The sequence below is a fragment of the Eubalaena glacialis genome, chromosome 15, assembly GCF_028564815.1.
Source record: "Eubalaena glacialis isolate mEubGla1 chromosome 15, mEubGla1.1.hap2.+ XY, whole genome shotgun sequence".
NCBI lineage: Eukaryota > Metazoa > Chordata > Mammalia > Artiodactyla > Balaenidae > Eubalaena > Eubalaena glacialis.
This window is the reverse complement of record NC_083730.1, coordinates 86,363,917-86,379,329: the sequence shown is the minus strand read 5'-3', so window position 1 is coordinate 86,379,329 and position 15,413 is coordinate 86,363,917. Positions and strand designations below refer to the sequence as shown.

At 41.0% G+C, this 15,413-nt stretch overlaps 1 protein-coding gene across 4 annotated transcripts in view; it reads left to right on the top strand.

Moving 5' to 3' along the window:
• The window catches only part of CLIP1 (CAP-Gly domain containing linker protein 1), a 125,208-nt gene that overhangs the window by 68,037 nt on the left and 41,758 nt on the right, over window positions 1–15,413 (top strand). For 2 of the 4 annotated variants that reach the window (XM_061169193.1, XM_061169192.1), the window contains 8 exons: window positions 1,905–2,009; window positions 5,806–6,750; window positions 8,312–8,428; window positions 10,785–10,842; window positions 11,376–11,459; window positions 12,360–12,516; window positions 14,055–14,220; window positions 14,319–14,534. In XM_061169193.1, coding sequence (XP_061025176.1) covers window positions 1,905–2,009; window positions 5,806–6,750; window positions 8,312–8,428; window positions 10,785–10,842; window positions 11,376–11,459; window positions 12,360–12,516; window positions 14,055–14,220; window positions 14,319–14,534 — 1,848 coding nt within the window. The remainder of the gene's footprint in view (window positions 1–1,904; window positions 2,010–5,805; window positions 6,751–8,311; window positions 8,429–10,784; window positions 10,843–11,375; window positions 11,460–12,359; window positions 12,517–14,054; window positions 14,221–14,318; window positions 14,535–15,413) is intronic. The other 2 variants (XM_061169194.1, XM_061169195.1) reach the window with 1 other exon arrangement.

Below are 15,413 nucleotides of genomic sequence, written 5' to 3'. Positions count from 1 at the left end.
GTGGAAGGGAAGCGGATCGCTAGCTTCCTTGCTGGTAGTTGACCAAGTACAGCTGTAGAGCCCAGATCATTCGTGTGCACTCTCACCAGTCAGGAGGCACCTGGAGGATCTCGGAATGGGGAGAAGATCACATTCAGTGGGTATTTGCTTTTTATCTGGAAGTAGTGACCTTTCACCCAGAGGACACTGAACTCAGTGTCAAGGGAAGAAAGGTTCTGTTGCCTTTGGCTTCTTCCTGTTAATTTTGGATTTCTGTTCTTGAGGCTGTGACCCCAACTGTGTAGATCTGGATTAGATTCTTTTCTTGTAAAAGCAGGTAAATTGAACAACCTCTGTCTAAGGTACATATGGATGAAGGGGACTACCCAGACAATTAGGTTTTGAATTTTATTTCATTATTTTTGTTGAATGTAAAGAGCTGAAGCAGGTGAAGAATTTTTACAAAAAAATTTTTATTTACTTTTTAAATATTCTATGATGGTTTTTTTATACCTGATTCACAAGCAAACTGACCTCTTGAATGCACTGAAATCCCCAGAGTACCACTGGAGTGAGCAAAGATGTTTATAATGTAAAACATTCCACCTCGTGCTTAAGCTTTGCACTCCTTTCTGTCACTTTAGAGTTTGTTGTCATTTCCTTGTTGCCCTTAATTGTCCAGACTGATAGATCCGACCAGTTGGAACCACAAAATAACTAGAAGCTGCTGGGAGCAGCTCTGTCAACAGGTTTTATCAGTTGATTATGTTGATAACCTCTTGGGTGGGAGAGGTGAGTGGGGAAAGAGGTCCATTCGGACTGACCTAGGTTATTTCAAATTGATTAAGATTCTGATGCACTTAAGCCTGTTAGAAAGAGGTCGGCCTCTGGCTTCTCCATCAGCTTCCATGTAAGTAAGTGATGATGGGGAGTCTGAGGTTTTGAAACATGTGAAGACCTTACCGGCTCTTTTTGCGTGGAGTTGAAACTCATGCCTTTCTGTTGAGTCACCATTTCTTACCTCTGAACTGAGAAGAATGAATTGTCTTAGGATCAAGATTATGAGCCCCTTACCAGTTGCGGTTCAACTTTTCTCCTGCTTTGAACCTCAGGGATGGAGGCCCTCAAGCATAATTATTACCAAATTTTCTCTTTTAAATCAGATCCCCCCCACCTTTTGTTTTCTGGCAACAGTCTTTGGAAAGTCCACCCTTGGAAGGAAATGAGAGCTTTAGTGGCTCCTCGCCTGTCATATTTGGGAATGTTGCTAAGAATCTCAGACCCTTCTCACTCATCTCAGCAAAAGGCCCCTGGTGTGATTTCCTTAGCTCTAGGTCCTAGATTTCCTTCGTTAGGTTTAATACTTGACCCTTGCTCACGTCAAATTTTACGCCAAAGTGCAAAGATCTGCTGTAGGGACTAACTGAACACCTACAGACTTATGACGTTCTCTTTTCCATATTTGGGTGATAATGATCATTTTGAGGGTCAATTTACTTTTTAAGTCACTGAGTCAGTTACATACACATTAATGTCAAGTTGCTGTTGTGGGGAGGAGGGAACATGATAGATTAGAGGAATATTAACTATTCTAATGTGTGCTGATAAACTTCACTTATCAATATAACTTATATTTGGCTGCATGCCTCTGACACTTTTCACCTTGCCTCATGCGTTTTCCATTTTTTCTTTCTCAGTAGACTAGCTCGTGTCCCCTGCCCACCTCATCCTCTCGGCCATAGTGTTCATCCTCACCCCCCAGCCTCTTCACCTCAGTCCGCCCTCATCCCCCGCTCCATCACCCTTTCTGTTCATCCTCCGGCGGAAGGTACTGCCGGCTCAGCCTGCATGCCGCGCCCTCTCCTCCTGCGCTGGCATGTCACGGTGGCACTGTTGTGTTTCTTCCTCTTCCTTTTTGCTGACAGACGCAGACCAAACTGGAGCACGCCCGCATTAAGGAGCTTGAACAGAGCCTGCTCTATGAAAAGACCAAAGCTGGCAAACTCCAGAGGGAGTTAGAAGACACTAGGGTAATGGCTTTCACTATTTAATGAAGCAGACCCATGTTTGCGAACGGTGGACACCGCGGGTGACCGGCCCTGCAGTGGGCCCAAGCCTTGACCCAGTGGTTCGACTCGAGTTTGGCCTTGGCGCCGCCCGGGTGCTCGTGAGTGTAGGCTGACGGGTGGGCACAGGTGTTTTATGTGGAACCTTCTGTCCAAGGTGAAGATTCATTCCCCTTTGGTTAACTCAACCAACATCAAGATCCGAAACTCTGCGACCGTGTAGACTGCATGGACGTCCACAGCTGCATTTGAGGTTCTTTGTATTCATACCGGGAAATACCTTTCTCCAGTTTGCACCGGCAGTCAGTTGTCCTCTTGTTCTCATATTCCTAGTGGGTTTTCTAAATAATTTTTTGTTGTTTCACTTTAGCTCTCTTTTCCTGCCTTCTTCCCTGGCCTCTTAGGCAAAGGGAATTGAAACATTGGCTCTTTTTGAATGAGAGTTAGGGACTTTCACCCCAGCTGTCTTTTTTTCTTCGCACCTGATCTCTTTGCATTTCTGTTACCCAGTAGGTTAGAATCTCAGGGGTCAGGAGGAAAAAGTGTGTTGGGAACAGAATGGCTTCTTACAACCCCCAGCTCACTGCGTTTGACCCTCAGAGCCAGTGCATTAGTCATGTTTTCACTTATTTATGTATTTAAGCACCCATATAGTGCTTACTTTATGCCAGACACTATTGCAAGCACTTTACAAGTATTAACTTATTCAGTCTCACCACAACCCCAGGGGAGAAGTAGTAGTATTGTCCCCATTTTACAGATGAGGAAACCGAGGCACGGAGAGGTTAAATAATATGTCCAAGGTCACACAGCTAATAGAGATAGTGGGGCCAGGATTTGTATTTGGGCCATTTGACCCCAGAGTCTGTGCTCTTAACCACTACAGGATGGAGTCTGTCTATTATGGAAGTAGTTTTGTGGTAAAAGATTTAAGAACTAATCTGAGTCACATATAAGAAAACATGTATGTATTATATACCTTTTAAATCATGAATTTGACTGTTAATAGCTAAATCACCCAGATCCTTAATTTTAAAATTTCAAAAATTATTCTGTCTCTGATCAAATTTGGTATCCTGATTTTTTTCCTTTTGAATTATTAGTATTTGTAGAAATTTCTCTTCTTGAGAAATCATTGATCTAAAAAATCTAGAAAATCGAGTAATTTTTCTTCTCTAAGTCATGAGTTTGTATTTTTTAAGAGAAAGAAAATGTTCTCAGTCGGCCTCAAAACTAAAGATATCGTCTGTGTATTTGGTAAGAAAAAAAATCCTGGTAGTTTGGTGCCGTTTCTTTGTTACCCGAGAGCCAAAGACTTGATCTGGGAAATACAAGGGACTAACAGTAAGACTGAGCTCCCGTGGTGTGGCTGGCTATTGAAGTAAGGATGTATTTTTTTTACTTCTGAACAAATCTCCCTTACAGCTTTGTCAGCAAACAATTTTGATTTTTTTTGTTTTTGTTTTTTTTTCTGTGGAAAAGAAGGCATCCGTTCACAGCATGGTTTATTTAAGTATTTCAGATTCAAGCAAGCTGTCATCTTCCTGTAACAAGCCTTGTCTCCTGTCGATCCTCACTCTTGGTTTGCCAAGTGTGCAACGAACCACTGACCCATCTAAGTTTCCCATCACCTGCATTCCTTTTTGGGAAGCGCTTTAGAATTCCTCTAAGCCAGTAAGCCCAGTTTATAAACAGTGTGCTTGGCGCTGTAGAAACATTAGCAAGAATAAGAAATGATACCTGACTTTTATGGTGGGAAAGGCAGACACATAGATAGTTTTGCCTGAGGGCAGATTTTGGGAAATAAAGTTAAAAGATGGAAGTGCTGTGAAAATGCTGCATAACCACACTATTTATTATTTTCCCTTATTTTTTACTTGGCATTTCCTCAGTTTGACGGTTTTGTTGTGACTGATTAAGAATTAGTGCCCTATTGGTTTCAATTTATTTACGTTATGAACCTTGTAGCGGTGGGGTTTAATAATGCACCTTATCTGTGGACTCCCCACCTCCACCCCAGAAAAAACTATGTAAATGAATTAACGTCTTTGAAGCACCTGTAACCCTGAAACACAACAGTTATAGCCAGCTCTGAAATACTTAATGATTTGATCATGCAGTTTTGGAGCCCCAAGTGCTTTATTTTCTTGTTCTTGGTGGACACTTTAGTCTTCATCCATGTCACAGCCTGTAGGTGGACAGAGGGGCTGAAGGAAAAACACGCCCGTTACCTTCTGTCCCGATAAAGGCAGTGAGGGAGCAGAGCCTTCACTCCGGAGGACTTTTGATCCATGAAATTTGGGATTCACTGATGTCTTTAAATCATTCAAGTTCCCTTCTATTTCCCAGGTTAGTCCCATAATTAGTTTTTATGCCCAAAGCTACCATTTCCCACATATTTTGTGTACTAAACTTGCTGCGTAACAGCAGAGGGAAATAACTTCCTAAGAACAAAAGGACGCAGGTTAGGAAAGTGTTTTTCCTCGTCCTGGGGGTATGAGTTTAAATAGCAGCATATTCCCGGGTTCTGTCCCAGAGCTCAGGTAGAATCAGCACACGTGGGAGGAACTGGGCCTGCACCGTAGACACACGTCCCAGGCAACTCACACGCACACTAAGGTCGGAGAACCACTGGGTTAGGGGAGCGAGACATGTACGTCAAGATGGTGAAGGATTTATAAAATCTAAAAGGGGGAGGGACTCTGTATAAGATTCTTATGTATCATTGCAGGTAAGTAATCATTCTTTCTTTGTCCTTTTTAAAAAAAGGTTAGTAAATTAGTTCTTCTTTATCCACTTGAGGCTTTTATTCTACAGTTGTCGTGGTATTCACTGAAACATTTCATAGATATTTTTACACCTTTAACACCAGTGCTATCCAACAGATTTATGACATGAGCCACATATATATAATTAAAAATTTTCTGGTACCCACATTAACATACTTTTTTAATACATAAAAAGGAGCAGGTGAAATTAATTTAATCATATACTTTATTTATTTAAACAAATATATCCAAACTATTATCACTTCATCATGTAATCAATATAAGAAATTATTGGGAATTCCCTGGCAGTCCAGTGGTTAAGACTCCGTGCTCTCACTGCTAAGGGCCCAGGTTTGATCCCTGGTCAGGAAACTAAAATCCCATAAGGCACGTGGTGTGGCCAAAAAAAAAAAAAAGAGAGAGAAAGAAATTATTAACAAGATGTGTTCTGTTTTTCCCAAGTCTTCATTATTTGATGTATATTTGACACTTGGAGCCACGTTTAAAGTGCTGAGTAGCCACGTGTGGCTAGTGGCTGCTGTACGGGACAGCACACTTCTGTAAAGTCACTTCCATCAGATAGACAAACGTTCATACACCTTGGTTGAAGTAGGCAAAATAAAGATTCTTCTTCCAGAAGGCAGATGTAAGAGAACCTTGAAAGGTACTGTTTCTATTAACTTACTACAGTTAATGGGTACTTTCCTGATTAAGGTTCTTTAAAGGGAAAAGAAATACTTTGGGGGTGAGTTAAACTCAATTTTATTTTCCTTTAGCATCTCAAAATGGTGAAAAGTTTGCCGAAGACTATAAATTTGATTTGGAGCTCCCGGAACTGGGCTTAAGCCATTATGACAACTAGATTAACACATAGCCATTCTTGGTGGCTTGACTGCTGCCTGAGCTGGGGTAGTTACTAAAGATCTTCAAGGTTAAAGAAAATCATCAGTGATTTGTTATTTAAATGATCTCTCTTTCTTTGCTGATACTAGGTGGCCACAGTGTCAGAAAAGTCCCGCATAATGGAACTAGAAAAAGACCTAGCGTTCAGAATACAGGAAGTAGCTGAGCTGCGAAGGAGGCTGGAGTCCAGTAAGCCTGCTGGGGATGTTGACATGTCACTCTCCCTTTTACAAGAGATAAGCGCTTTGCAAGAAAAGTTAGAAGCCACCCATACTGACCATCAGAAAGAAATCACTTCTCTGAAGGAGCATTTTGGAGCCCGGGAAGAAACGCATCAGAAGGAGATAAAGGCTCTTCAGGCCACCACAGAGAAGCTTTCCAAAGAGAACGAGTCACTGAAAAGCAAGCTTGATCACGCCAACAAGGAGAATTCGGACGTGATAGCTCTGTGGAAGTCCAGGCTGGAGACCGCCATCGCATCCCACCAGCAGGCGATGGAGGAGCTGAAGGTGTCCTTCAGCAAGGGGGTCGGCACGGAGACGGCAGAATTTGCCGAGTTAAAAACGCAAATAGAGAAAATGAGACTAGATTACCAGCACGAAATAGAAAATTTGCAGAATAAACAAGACTTGGAAAGGTCTGCTCACACTAAAGAGCTTGAAGCCCTGAGGGCTAAACTGATGAAAGTCATGAAAGAGAAAGAGAACAGTCTGGAAGCCATCAAGTCGAAGCTGGACAAAGCGGAAGACCAGCATCTAGTAGAAATGGAGGACACCTTAAACAAATTGCAGGAAGCTGAGCTAAAGGTAAAGGAGCTAGAGGTACTACAAGCCAAATGCAATGAACAAACCAAGGTTATTGATAATTTTACATCACAGCTCAAGGCTGCCGAAGACAAGCTCTTGGATCTTGATGCTCTTCGGAAAGCCAGTTCCGAAGGTAAATCGGAAATCGAGAACCTTAGACAGCAGCTTGAGGCAGCTGAGAAACAGATTAAAAATTTAGAGATCGAAAAGAATGCTGAAAGTGGCAAGGTTTGTATCAACATCCTCCATCTTTTTCTTTTCCATTTCTTGTTCTTATTTTGCATTGTATCTTATTTTTCAGTTGCGGTAATTCATCCTCCAGATTCTTGACTTAGTTAAAACTGGTGCTAACGAATTTCCCAGTTGAGTATAGTATCTTCTGAGTATTTTGAGTATGGTTTCATCTGAGGAGATTAGAGAAAATAATGGCTCAACTATGTGGATTGATCCTGGTTTCCTAGTATCTGAATACTTTATTACTTTATCTCTGGGCTTGCTGTGATCTCCTGTTTAAGCTTGGTTCCAGTCTATAAACTTTTTAAAATAGAGAACTCCCCAAAAATGATGGCATTGAGGTGAATGAATTGAAAGAATAAGATAGAAACTTGTAAGATCATCTCCTCCTTTCCCACCTACATAACTGCCTTGTCTGTAAGGTTACATGTGAAACAGAATGTGAACTCCGAGAGCACTTGACTGGTGCGAATTAACATGCTATGATGAATAACGTTCACAGCAAAATGAAGGTGAAGAGCCTGGAGCCCTTTGCGTTGCTACTTATGTCTCATTGGAGTTTTTTCTGTGTCACGATGAGAACGTGATCTAGTCCCTGGTTTCTTGAGGAAAGACTGGACAAGTGTGCTTTTGATCAAGGCATAGGAAATGATGTGAGACATTCGCTGGCTACCTTTCTTACTAACTAGCCTTGCTGAATGTCATCTTCATTTTTAAGGATTGTTCAAGGAAGGAACCCTTTTTCCCAGTCCTCCTGCCACTAGAGGAGGCGCTGGTATTGCTGCTGAATGTTCTGAGCTTTTTGCGGGAGAAGCTGCTCTATTGGCAAAGAAGGAAGGGTTGTGATGGTTAAATGGGGAGAGGTGAAGACAGACAAACGGCAAAAATTGCTAAGTAACATTAGTTGAAGATGACAGTCATAGGAAATTTTTCTCAAATCTCCTCACTTGGTTCTGAAATACCAATCAAAACACAAAAATTAAATTAATATGGAATATGCAGCTAATGTGTTGCTCTACTTTTTTTACATTAAGATTTAATGAAAGCCAATTTCTAACGACTGTTGTGTAGTACATTTTTAAAATTTTATTTTTTATTTTAAATGTTGAAATACTTTAAGCGTGTACAAAAATACAGAAAATGAAACACAGTCCGCATGAATCCACCATTCCTGTCTTAAGGTTTTCTAAAGTCCAGAAGATGACATTGCTCAACTGTCTCATTTAGAAAGTAAGCATCTGTACTTTCTGCTTTAGAGCATGCTGACAGTCCAAATTCAGGTATAGAAAAATACTCTTTTGATTATTTAAAATTAGCCATTGGACAATCTTATCAAGAACTGATTGTATGAAAAGTCATTGGCTTCTTAGAATTAAAGACAAAAAACCAAAAAAACACCAAAACGACTTTTTACCCATGCCTTTATTCCTTTCAGTTTTGTTTGGTTATGTTTGTATCTCATACATTTTTTTATATTTGTTTTATGTTTTCTTTCTCATTCTTTTTTGTTTCCTTTTGTTCACTGGTTTCTGTACCATGTAACTCTGTATGTTAGGCTAGTAGCATCACCAAAGAGCTGCAGGGAAAAGAGCTAATGCTTAATAAACTTCAGGAAAACTTGAGTGAAGTCAGTCAAGTGAAAGAGGCTTTGGAAAAAGAACTTCAGATTTTGGTAAGTACCTGTTGGGAATCTGAATCTCAGGGTTTCTGGCCATTCAAATTGTTCCTGTTTAAAAAACAAAAACTTCTATAAAGAAAGACGTATTGCACCTATTTCCTTTCTCTTGCAAAGTATTGATTGGTTGATGAATAACTTGAGAGGAATTGGATCAAACCCAAACAAGCAATAAAGGTAAGTATTACTTTTTTTTTTTTTTAATCTGTCCTTTGCCTCTGGTAATGCATTGCTTTGGCATGTTATTGACTACTTAGTTTCACCAAACACAGGAACCTTTCAAGTTATATACCCAGCACATTAGGTTTCATACATAGTGAGGTCTTGCCCTATGCCTTGTCCTACCTGCCCTGTGACAGCAAGCCAGCAAGCTCTCCTGGACCATCGGCACCCTCTGTTAGCAAGGCAGGGTGCTGTCTAATTAATGAGTTCACAGAATTCTCTCTTACAGCTCAGTTTATTCCTCCTCAGGAAATTACTTTTCCTTTCATATATATCCTCTTAGCTTAATCCCAGGTTGTAGGACATTTTTTGTCTTTCTCAACTGTTCTCCCTTCTGCCTTGCCTCCTACATCAAAAACACAAGCTTAGTCAAGGCTGATAACCACGGGCAGGTGCCAGTGATACCCACACGTCATGGGAAAGGAGAGGCGTAGGCTCATGGAGAAAACTTGATAAGAGAAACATTAGCTATGAAGGGTCAGTTGTCTTGGGTCTTACATGCACCTTCCTGTTCTCCACGTTTTACACTTCTCTGCTAATACCAGTGGTGAATAAAAGTGTTTGATTTTTGGACTTCCCTGGGGGTCCAGTAGTTGAGACTCCATGCTTCTAATTCGGGGACACGGGTTTGATCCCTGGTTGTGAAGCTAGGATCCCACATGACACACGGCCAAAAAAAAAAAAAAAGTGATTTTTTTTTTCTTATTTAAATGCCAATATTACATATTTCTACTTTTAAAATGTTAACTATATAGCCGCTCTCTTCATTATGGTAGCTACTGTCTATATATATGGCTCTATAAATTTAAATTAATTAAAATTAAATAAAATATAAAATTCAGTTCCTCAGTTGCACTAGCCATGTTTTAAGTGCTTAGAAGCCACACGTGGCCAGTGGCTGCCAATTGAACAGCACAGTTTCATTGTAGAGAGTTCTATCAGACAGTTATGATACAGCGTATTTCAGCTACATATTGAGAAAAGTTGACCTGGAAATTACCATTTTTCAATATGGTGTCCTTTAAGAAAATGTGTTTTGAGTTTCATGTCATTTCTCTGCCCTCCTCCCCAAACTTTCAGGATGCCTTACTATTTTTTTAAGTAAGAGTATTCCTCTACGTCCTCTGAAAACATGCCACCTGAGGTCTGGCTTTGGGAGTAACACAGGTGGACAGCTTGTGGGCTTTGATGGACTTGTGGCTTGTGAGCCCATTTTCAAACTAAAATATTAATTAATTAGAAAGACTCATTTAAAAATTCACTTGGTGTATCTAGCTCAAAGTTCGCCTCAGGAAAATCAGGAGAGTGGTTTTATCTTGCCCTCCTGTCATGTTTAGAAAAGATAGTGAGTGAGCGATGGACTTTTTGGTTTAAGGTAGCTGACACAGATCTGGTTTTAAGATACTAGGTTCTGACTATTCTTAGATGTAAAACATTTCAGAACTCAGACCCACAGACATAGAAAACAAACTATGGTTACCAAAGGGGAAGGGCTGGGGGGAGGGATAAATTAGGAGTTTGGGTTTAACGTATACACACTGCTATGTACAAAATAGATAACCAACAAGGACCTACTGTGTAGCACAGGGAACTATACTCAATATTTTGTAATAACTTATTAGGGAAAAGAAGTTGAAAAAATATATATGTATAACTGAATCACTTTGCTGTACACCTGAAACTAACCCAATTGTAGTATAATTGTAAACCAATTATACTTCAATGAAAAAAAGAAATATTAAAAAAAAACAAATTTCGGAACTCTGTTCACTGTCTCAGGCAGATTTCTGAAGAGAGGTTCTGCTACTTGAGGGTAGCAACATGAAGAAAAGGCATACGTGTGGCACCACATGTGTATCCACACATGCATATACTGACATAAGTGTGCACATCCACACGTGTACAGACATATGTGCATACCCGCGCATGCAGCACACATGCAAACCTCACTCGTGTGTACACGTGCACAGTATGCATATGGTAGTAATTGATGCCTACATGTTTTAAGCGTAAGTTAGCTTTAATGAAACAAAACTAGCAACAAAAAATAGATAATGTTGTAGTCATAGAAACTTTTTATTTTTATAATCTGAAATCTTTCTATTCTGAACGTCCACTTCTTTTTCTTTAGAAAGAAAATTTTGCTGATGCTTCAGAGCAGGCAGTCTCTGTTCAGAGAAGTATGCAAGGTATGTCTTAGCAGAGTATGAGCAGCTCTCTTGTTCTCAAGCTGGAGCTGGCCTTTGGTGCATAAAAATAGATGCTGCCTGTAGCCTAATTTCACCACCCTGGAAGTTCCTGCAGCGCACAGTAATACTGGGTTCCCTTGGCTTCCTGAAGCCTCAAGCTCCCATTCATTCTTTCTTCTTTTTGACTTAAAGCTTGCTCCATATTAAAATGTAGGTGTACTTGGGAAAAGTGTTGTCTTACTTAAGCTTCAGTCATTGATAGCTTTATTGAGTTTTAAGTGGAAGGAGGAAAGAGATGCCTGGAAAAGGGATGCCTGGTGCCTGCCTAATCTACAGATTTGGGGAGACAAGAAAGAGTTGCTTGCTTGTTTCTTTAGGTTCGTTATTCAGTGGTTTGATTTGTAATGGGACTCTTTAGTATTCCCGTGATCCCAAATCTCAAGCTTTTGATTTGATTTGGTTTTAAGACAGTCAGGCTTTAGATGGCTTATTAACTATGAAATGTATTAAACTTTTAACTTCATCCCAAATAGAAACTGTAAATAAATTACACCAAAAAGAGGAACAGTTTAATGTGCTGTCTTCTGAATTGGAGAAGTTGAGAGAAAATTTAACAGGTAAGAAGACGTCTCTACACATTAAATGTAGTAGGCTTCCTAGGATTTGAGATAATTTTAGTGTGTTGTTACAGCATATCTACTATTCAGGCATAAATTCTTCACTCGTGTTATATTGTGATAAAATACTTGTTTGAGGTCTGTAAACCTTAGCGAATTCTCTCTGCCTTGTTTTCAAACAAGTCAGAATCCACCCCATCTCACTACTCCCCCTGCTATCCTTGATCCAAGTCAACCAGCATCTTTAATCGAAGCTGTAGTAACAGCTGCCCACCTGGGCTGCCTGCTTCTGCTCTGACCCCTTCAGTCTGTTCTCAGCCCAGCAGCCAGGGGGATCCTTTCAACATCAAGTCAGATCATGTCACTTCTCTGGTCAGAATGGCCCAGTGGCTCCCATCTCACTCACAGTAAAAGCTGTGGTCCTTACTGTCATCAGGTCCTCTTATCTCTATGATTTCATCCTGTACTATTCTTCCCCTTGTTCCTTCCACTGCAACCATATTGGCCTCCTTGGTGATACTTGATTGTCAAGCATGTTCCTGCCTCGGGGCCTTTGCACTTGCTTTCCCCTCTGCCTGCATTCTTCTTCCCTCACTTCCCTCAGGGTTTTACTTAAATGTCACCGTCTCAGAGAGGCTCTCTCTAAGATTTTAACCTCCCCGACTCCTTTCTCTGCTTGTATTTTTTTTCCCTCTTAGCACTTACCACTATCTATTGTACTATTTATTCTCTTTATTTATCTTGTTTATTGTCTGTCTTCTTTGCTAGAATGTAATTTTCCTGAGAGCAGGGATTGCTATATGCACATATTCCCAGAGCAAGGCTTGGCATACAGGGTGTAGTTAATACATTTTTGTTGATTATAACACAACAGTGCTATTTTTTTCTATATATATTCAGATATGGAGGCAAAATTTAGAGAGAGAGAGGAAAGGGAAGAACAGTTGATAAAGGCGAAGGAAAAACTGGAAAACGACATTGCAGTAATAATGAAAATGTCAGGAGATAGTTCTTCTCAGCTGACAAAAATGAATGATGAATTACGTCTGAAAGAAAGGTATGTATGAGTATTAATAAGAGCGCCTGCTTTGGGTTAGGCCCTCAAGCAAGGTCTGGGTGGGAGGGGAGCTGAAATCTTAAGGACTATTAGGTTTTAAAGTTGCCTGAATCTCATTCTTTCTCTGTTATCACAGTGTATTGCAGACTTTCTGGTGACTTGTAAAGAAAAGGTAGTAGTTTACCAACGGCAATAACATCTTTTACTGGCAGTTAAAAATATTTTTAGGGACTTCCCTGGTGGTCCAGTGGCAAAGAATCTGCCTTACAATGCAGGGGATGCGGGTTCGAACCCTGGTTAGGGAACTAGGATCCCACATGCCATGGGGCAACTAAGCCCACGCACCACAACTACTGAGCTCTTGCGCCTCAACTAGAGAAGAGAAAAAATATATATATATATTTTTAACCTATTTCAGTGGGATGATAGATAACACGTGTGAAGGGCTGATCATGTGCCACACGCTATGCTAACAGCTTTGTGTAGAGTATATTTTCTAGTTCTCCTAATTAATAATCCTCTGAGGTGAGTGTATTATTGTTCCTATTTTAAAGAAAAGGAAATTGAGGCTTAAGGAGGTTAAGTAACTTGCCTGAGGTTTCGGATCTAGGTGGTCTGGTCCCAGAGCCCTTGCTGCTCTTCATCACTACACCCTACTTCCTCAGCGCTAAAGCTTCTTTTATCGTAATCTCTCTTCTCGTCTTTATTCTGAGGCTCTCGTTGCTTTGATTTTTTTTTTTCTTTTAATGGCTGCCCTATAAAAATCAAATGTTTATTTTATAAGGCAAAAACTTTTAGAGGACATATTAGCCCCGGTAGACTTCTGATTCTGAAAGCATTAATACTTGGCAGAGTTAGTTTACGTCCAGCCGTGCACTCACGCACGGCTCAGCGTTGGTGGGTGACGGGCAGATGGGCCTTGGTTGGCCGACTGTGGCAGACCTGCTGTGAGGTGGGCACAGCTGCCCCGGCGGTTGTGGCACAGAGCCTTGGAGAAGTTGCATTTCTGTCGGTGCTTATCCAGAGGCACCGTCCAAGTTTCCTTCCTGTTCTCCGGTCCATGAGCCAGCCTTTTCTCCAGGTTGATGGCCCTCGTACATCTTTGTGGGACCACGTGGTTCTCTTTGAGCTAGAACGTCACATTATTGTTATTTTCGTATCTTCTGTTCTCAAGCGACCCCAAAATGAGTCTTTGATTATCTAGTCTGCTAAAATTTGGAAACCTTGAAATACTTACCTCCTCTAATGTGCTTACTTTTCACTCATTTTTCCTTATTGATCTACTGACATAAAATAATAAATGTTCACAGAGGAGTAGTTACTCTAAGGTATTTGTAACCATCACAATTGTTAAAATTATTCTTCAGGACAAGTCAGTTTTTGTTTTTGTTTTTGTTTTTTGCTTATTTCAGATGTTATTAATTGCTCATAACATTTATAATCATTAAGACAATTATTATTAATATTTTAAAGTACAACTCTAGAATTTAAAGTACTCTTTTGAAAAATCTGACGCCTTATATTGAAACTTGTTCTAGAAATGTAGAAGAATTACAGCTAAAACTTACCAAGGCTAATGAAAATGCAAGTCTTCTGCAGAAAAGTATTGGGGAAGTAACTCTCAAAGCTGAACAGAGCCAGCAAGAAGCAGCTAAAAAGCATGAGGAAGAAAAGAAAGAACTGCTGAAAAAATTGTCAGACCTGGTAAGGAGAGAATCAGTGGGACTGTTGGCTGGCAGGGGAGGTTGAGGGGCAGAACAGACATGGGCAAGTGACTCACTCCTGACTCGGGGTGTCTGCAGGAAAAGAAAATGCAAATGAGCCACAACGAGTGTCAAGAGCTGGAAGCCAGGTATGAAGAAGCCAGTTCTGAGACACAGGCCAAGCATGAAGAAGTGCTGCAGAACCTCCAGAAGATGCTGTTGGACACAGGGGAGCGGCTGAAGGCTGCACAAAAGGAGAACAGTGACTTGCTGCAGGAGATGGAGGAGCTGAGAAGGCAAACCGACAAAGCCAGAGTACGTGGTGGCGAGAATCGTGTGGTCGAATTACAGTTTGCTTGCGTTCCGCCTCAAGGCTGCAAGGGGGCTTAGAAAGCAGCAGCACGTGGGATGGGTTCAGTGGCCGTTACCAGTGTCGGCCCTCAGAGTGCGTGGCAGGAGGGCGAATTACATGTCCTGAATCTTCAAGTGCTTTGTACCAGCCGCTGTTCCTTCTCAGGGAGGGTGATGGCTACAGGTCTTTCCCCAGAATGTACTGTGTGGCCACCACCCCCTACGCGGCTTGCTCCCCAGCTGTCACGAAGAGTCTGCTGTTGCCTGACTCTTTGTTGCGGGAAAGCATGTTCCTCTAATCTTGGCCATCTTGCTGCCACCTTGCACCAGGGTTAGGAGAGACCTCTTGCAGAGAAGCAAGAGGCAGAGGCCACGTGAGGCAGGTGGGCAGGGGATGGAGCCTGGTTGGAGGAACAGAGCTCTTAGAGGATAAAGTAGAAGGGAGAGCTCTAGAGAGGGCTCTCGCATGTCCCCAGGAAGGCACTACGAGCTCATCAACAAGGAAGCTGGATTTAAGGGCTGTGAGAAAACATCCTACTGCTAAGTAGAGTAGAACTTGATACACTGATTTTCATTGTATGGTGTCAGGATCGTATCAGTGTCCCAATATGTTTTTTGACTCTGGTAACGTAATGAAGTTCAACCCTCCTACTCCCATCTAAATTGCTCAAAGAAAAGCAAATACTTGTCTTTAATTATTTTTAATGTGTCAGAGAAATGTTTATATATATATATATATATATATATATATATGAGTTTAGTAGACAGAAAATAGAAAAGAGCATACATAGGACTTGAAACAGAGCCCATTTAAAACTTATAAAATTAAGTGTAGCATGACAT